Source organism: Ipomoea triloba, chromosome 2 (assembly GCF_003576645.1).
Source record: "Ipomoea triloba cultivar NCNSP0323 chromosome 2, ASM357664v1".
Classification (NCBI taxonomy): domain Eukaryota; kingdom Viridiplantae; phylum Streptophyta; class Magnoliopsida; order Solanales; family Convolvulaceae; genus Ipomoea; species Ipomoea triloba.
In genome coordinates this window covers 20,265,606-20,270,799 of record NC_044917.1, presented here as the reverse complement: position 1 = coordinate 20,270,799, position 5,194 = coordinate 20,265,606, and the positions used below count along the sequence as shown (strand labels likewise).

Here is a 5,194-nt window from a genome sequence, read left to right as displayed (position 1 = left end):
GAACCCTCTTAGCCACGGATTTTATGAAAACTAGAGACCTCCAGAATATTCGTACTTATAAATTATTTGCTGTAAAGTTACCAACAAATTCGAATGGTTCACTGGTGATGAACTTGGTTAATGTGGTAGATGGTCCTGTGTTCGAATCCTAGGGTAATGATTTTTGCCAGCTATGGAGGAATATTATATTCAAAGGTAGAGGAATATCAGGAACAAAGGTAGAGGAATATCAGGAACAATGAGAAGCTGCCAAAATCTATCTACAGGAATAATACTACACTACACAATTAATTGTTGCTCCAAACACTACACTACACAATTAATTACAAAATACTACACTACACAATTAATTGTTGCTCCAAACACTACACTACAAAATACTACACTACACTACACTAATTATTCTAAGTTATTAAAGAAGGCCTTTCGGCCAGAAAGGAAAAGTTGGAGGAGGAATATCAAGGCCTTTCGGCCAGAAAGGAAAAGTTGGAGGAGGAATATCAGGAGGGGAGAAAGAAAAACAAGAGGAGCAGGCCTTTCGGCCAGAAGGGGAGAAAGAAAAACAAGAGGAGCAGGCCTTTCGGCCAGAAAGGAAAAGTTGGAGGAGGAATATCAGGAGGGGAGAAAGAAAAACAAGAGGAGCAAAGTTGGAGGAGGAATTGGAGGAGGAATATCAGGAGGGGAGAAAGAAAAACAAGAGGAGCAAAGTTGGAGGAGGAATATCAGGAGGGGAGAAAGAAAAACAAGAGGAGCAGGCCTTTCGGCCAGAAAGGAAAAGTTAGAGGAGGAATATCAGGAGGGGAGAAAGAAAAACAAGAGGAGTAAGAAGCGGAGGAATATTAGTTCTGTATGTTTTGAATAGCGGAGAGACTGATGACCAGAATATCAGGAGGCATCACGCAGGAATATCTGGAGATGCAAAGACAAAGGAAGAAGTCTGAAGAAATACAACAACGGAAATACAACTCAGCACACTACCTAAACCACATGGAGACTGCAATCAGCACATGAGATCAACAATAAAGAATTAATTTTTTCCAATGGATTAATTCTTTCATCAGCTATAAATACGGAACACTTGAGCAAGAAGAAGCAAAAAAAAAAAAGAGATATACAAGTGATAAGCAAGAAAGGCAGTGTGAAACATCTGAGAGTAGCAAAGCAAGAAAAATTCGAAAAATCAGAAACCCATATCTCTAGTCCTTGAGAGTTGGAGAAAAATATTCTCTTTTACTACCTTGTATCAAAATTTCTACGGGGTGTAGACAGAGGGCTAAGTAACAAGAGAAGCTTGTGAAAACCCTGGGGAGTGTAGCTTTGTGCGAGACACTCGTTGGTGTAGGAGTATAGCTTTGTGCGAAATACTCAATATCTACTAGGTGTAGATAGAAGTGCTGGGTTGGCACTTGGTGTTCACTATTGTATCTGGGTGATTGAAGATAGTGAAAGGAGTATAGTGGACGTAGGCTGGGTTTGGCCGAACCACTTAAAAATCTCTCTCTCATTTATTTACTACCCATATATATATTTTTGCTTTGCACACATAATATTCATGCTCACACACACACTCTAATTTGCAGCATAATATTTTCTAAACCCAGTTACTATTTCGTCACTATTCATCACTATTCATTCTTATCTAGGTTTGCTATTATTTGTTATCTCTTACGTCCGCATGCAAGCCAAATTTATTATATATCACATTTGAGCTATTCCAAGTATTTCTATCGTATTGCATGTGATATATCTCCTCTCCTTCACTGCGTTTTAATTATAGCACTTTACGTACCTTATTCCACTGTGCATTTCAAGTTGAATTTATTCACTTGGAATTATTTTTAGTTAAAGTGTTATTAATTTTTAATTTGCTTGAAAAGTCTATTCACCCCCCTCTAGACTTTTCACCACCCATTCGGGACCAACAAGTGGTATCAGAGCAGTTGTCTATTTGAGTCAAATCTTGACTGCTAGACAGATCTAATCTTCAAAATGAAGAAAGATTTAGCTCAGAACTTATTATTCTCTCTTGACAAATTTGATGATTGGAAAATACGCATGCAGGTACATTTATCCGCTCTTCACGATGAAATGTGGGATGTTATCTCAGATGGTCCTATTGAAATCATGAAGGTCAATCCTTCATCAATCCTAAGCCCAGATGGACCGCAGTATGTTTCAAAGCCAAAGATGGAATGGACTTCTGACGATAGATTGCGAAGTAACCTGGACAATATAGCTAAGGATATACTGTTCAAAGCTGTGGATGATACAATCTTCCCAAAAATCCGTAAGTGCAAAACAGCTAAAGACGTGTGGGATGTCTTAATCCAAATCGGCGAAGGAGACGAACAGGAAAAAGACAACAAACTCACAATTGCAATGAAGAAGTTTGAAGACTTCAAGATGCTGCCAAGTGAAAACATTGCGGACATGGAGGCTAGACTGGTCAAAGTTTTGGGAGAAATTAGTGATCTTGGAAAGACCATTAATCAGAAAGAAATCTCTCTCAAAATACTCCGCGGACTACCGTCAAGCTGGGATATGAAAGTGACAGCCATGCGAGATCATAGGGATCTAAAAACTGTTTCAACTGACAAACTCTTTAGTGATCTCAAAGCGTACGAGTTCGAGATGAAATCAAAACTTGAGGAGGAACGTGAAGAAAGAACCACAGCCTTAGTAGCCGAACAACCATCAAACTCAAGGTTAGTAGGAAATAATGATTTTTTATCTGACGAACAATTTGCTTTACTTGTTAGGAAATTCAAAAAATTCATGTGGAAAAACAACTTCAACAATTCATCTCAAAGAAATCAAGGAAGTTCATCCAGAAGACCAAGAAGGGAATTTTCTGATGATAACACAAACTTGTGTTACAACTGTAGAAAACCAGGACATTTCATGGCAGAATGTCCATACCCCAAGGTAAGTAAAAATCAAAATAAAAATACTTCTAACTCTCCACAGGAAATATCTGAATCAAAGGATAGAAGATTCAAGAAGGATAAAATGAAAGCTTTAATAAGTGACCCTCTTGAGACAAGTGGGTCTGAGGAATCTTCAAGTGATGAAAGTGATAGCTCAACGGAGGATACTGCACTGCTGTGTCTTCTAAGCATAACCAGTGAATTAGATTTCCAAGAAAAATGCCTAATGGCGCATGAAGTAGAAGAAGACGAGGTAACATCTAAATCTTTTGATTATGTAAATTCATCTTTTTCTAGAGAATCTATATTTCAATTAATGAAAGATTGTCAAACTGTTATGGACACTCATTCTCAACTCAAAGAGCGCAATGATTCTCTAATTCTTGAAAAAGATAAAATAAATGAGAAATTGCAAAATGCTTTACTTGAGATGAGAAACTTGAAAGCTGAAAATATTCGCCTTCAAGAAGAGTGTAAAGCTAGAGAAATTAGAGAACATAATCTTAGGGAGACAATAGCATCATTTACACATTCATCCAAAATAATGGATAAAATGGTAAATATGCAAAAACCCTCAGGAGATAAAGCCGGACTGGGCTATGATCCTACATGTTCTAAAATTTCTGAAAAATTGACTAATTCTACTACTTCTTTAACTAATAAAGCCCAAGTAGTAAAATTTGTCAAAAGTCAAGATAGCACTATGAGACAAGGAATTGGTTATCAAACTAATGCTAGAATAAACACTGCAAGGCCGAAGTTTCAAAGCAATAATTTTTCGCCAATGCAGAATTTTAAAAAGCATGAGTTTGGTTCTCGTAAGAGATTTACCAATGAGTCAAGTGCGCAAAGACCTCATAGGAAACAATTTCCGATGATGAGGTTTGGTAGGGATTATCCTACTGAAGAGGACTGGCATGATGAAATCAAACCATGGACAAAAACGAGGTTCAACGCATTTCATTTTATTAAACAAATGAATGTTGGAGAAATGCCAGCCCACAAAAAGAATGTCCAAATTCCTTATAATTATAATACTGTCAATGGTTACAAATCACCTAATCTTGGATTAATGAGATCTAGGTGGGTTTGGATGCCTAAAATCACTAACAAGGAAGGACCCAAACAAATCTGGGTACCTAAAAATACTTAATTGTGTTGCAGGATATTTGGTACTTTGATAGCGGATGTTCTCGACATATGACCGGCAATAAAGCTAGTCTTGTAGAGTTCAGAAATATCAAAGGACCAAAAGTCATATTTGGTGGAAATGATCATGGAATAACAAAGGGAATCAGAACTGTTATCAAGAATGGTCTAAGGATTGAAAATGTATCATACGTAGAAGGACTAAAGTTTAATCTCCTTAGCACTAGCCAATTCTGCGACAAAGGATATCTTGTAGAGTTCTTCAAAGACAAATGCCGAGTTAAAGAAGAATCCACAAAGAAAACTGTGCTCACCGGAAGGAGAAAAAAAAATATGTATGTGGTTGATTGGAGCGCAACGAAGGACTCTGTATGTTTAATGGCAAATAACTCAAGCACTACGAGTTGGGAATGGCACAGGAAATTAAATCACTTAAACTTCAAGTCTATTAACAAGCTTGCAAAATGTAAGTTAGTTGAAGGTTTACCCAACATTGTATACAAGAAGGATCAAATCTGTGATGCGTGTCAGAAAGGAAAGCAAATCAAGTCTTCTTTCAAATCTAAGACACAAGAATCTACATCAAGACCTCTTAGTCTACTACATATGGATCTCTTTGGTCCAGTAGACCCGGTAAGTATAAGTGGTAAGAAATATACACTTGTTGTTGTTGATGATTTTTCCAGGTACACTTGGACGATATTCATCAATAAGAAGAACGAAGTGGAACAAAGATTGCCAGAGCTCTTGCAACAACTTCAAAACGAAAAGGACGCAAAAATCTCCAAAATCCGTACAGACAGAGGTACAGAATTCGTGAATGGTGTGATTCAGGCCTACTGCAGTTCACAAGGGATTTTGCACCAACTATCTGCCGCAAGGACGCCACAACAAAATGGTGTAGCCGAAAGAAGAAATAGAACACTTAAAGAAGCTGCACGAGTCATGATTTCAGCAGCCGAACTACCCAAACGTTTTTGGGCGGAGGCTATCAACACTGCTTGTTATACTCAGAACAGAAGCATGATTCACAAAATATACAACAAGACACCATATGAATTATGGAAAGGGAGAAAGCCTAATCTTAGCTATTTTCATTCTTTTGGTTGCAAATGTTT

General features: G+C 37.5%; 1 protein-coding gene across 1 annotated transcript; it reads left to right on the top strand.

The window, feature by feature from the left end:
• The first annotated feature begins 1,989 nt into the window (after positions 1-1,989).
• On the top strand, positions 1,990-4,789 carry LOC116010891. The gene is made up of 5 exons (XM_031250386.1): positions 1,990-2,705; positions 2,760-2,925; positions 2,968-4,014; positions 4,092-4,709; positions 4,763-4,789. Exons 1-5 carry the CDS (start codon positions 1,990-1,992, stop codon positions 4,787-4,789), a joined length of 2,574 nt encoding a protein of 857 aa, XP_031106246.1.
• Positions 4,790-5,194: the final 405 nt, after the last annotated feature.

What these genes read in the sequence shown, in the direction of transcription:
- LOC116010891 (XM_031250386.1), top strand. Translation starts at nt 1,990, where the DNA reads ATGAAGAAAGATTTAGCTCAGAACTTATTATTCTCTCTTGACAAATTT. An exon ending in CAGAATGTCCATACCCCAAG is followed by an intron (nt 2,926 to 2,967) that starts GTAAGTAAAAAT and finishes AACTCTCCACAG; the next exon opens with GAAATATCTGAATCAAAGGA. An exon ending in TCTTTGGTCCAGTAGACCCG is followed by an intron (nt 4,710 to 4,762) that starts GTAAGTATAAGT and finishes TGATTTTTCCAG; the next exon opens with GTACACTTGGACGATATTCA.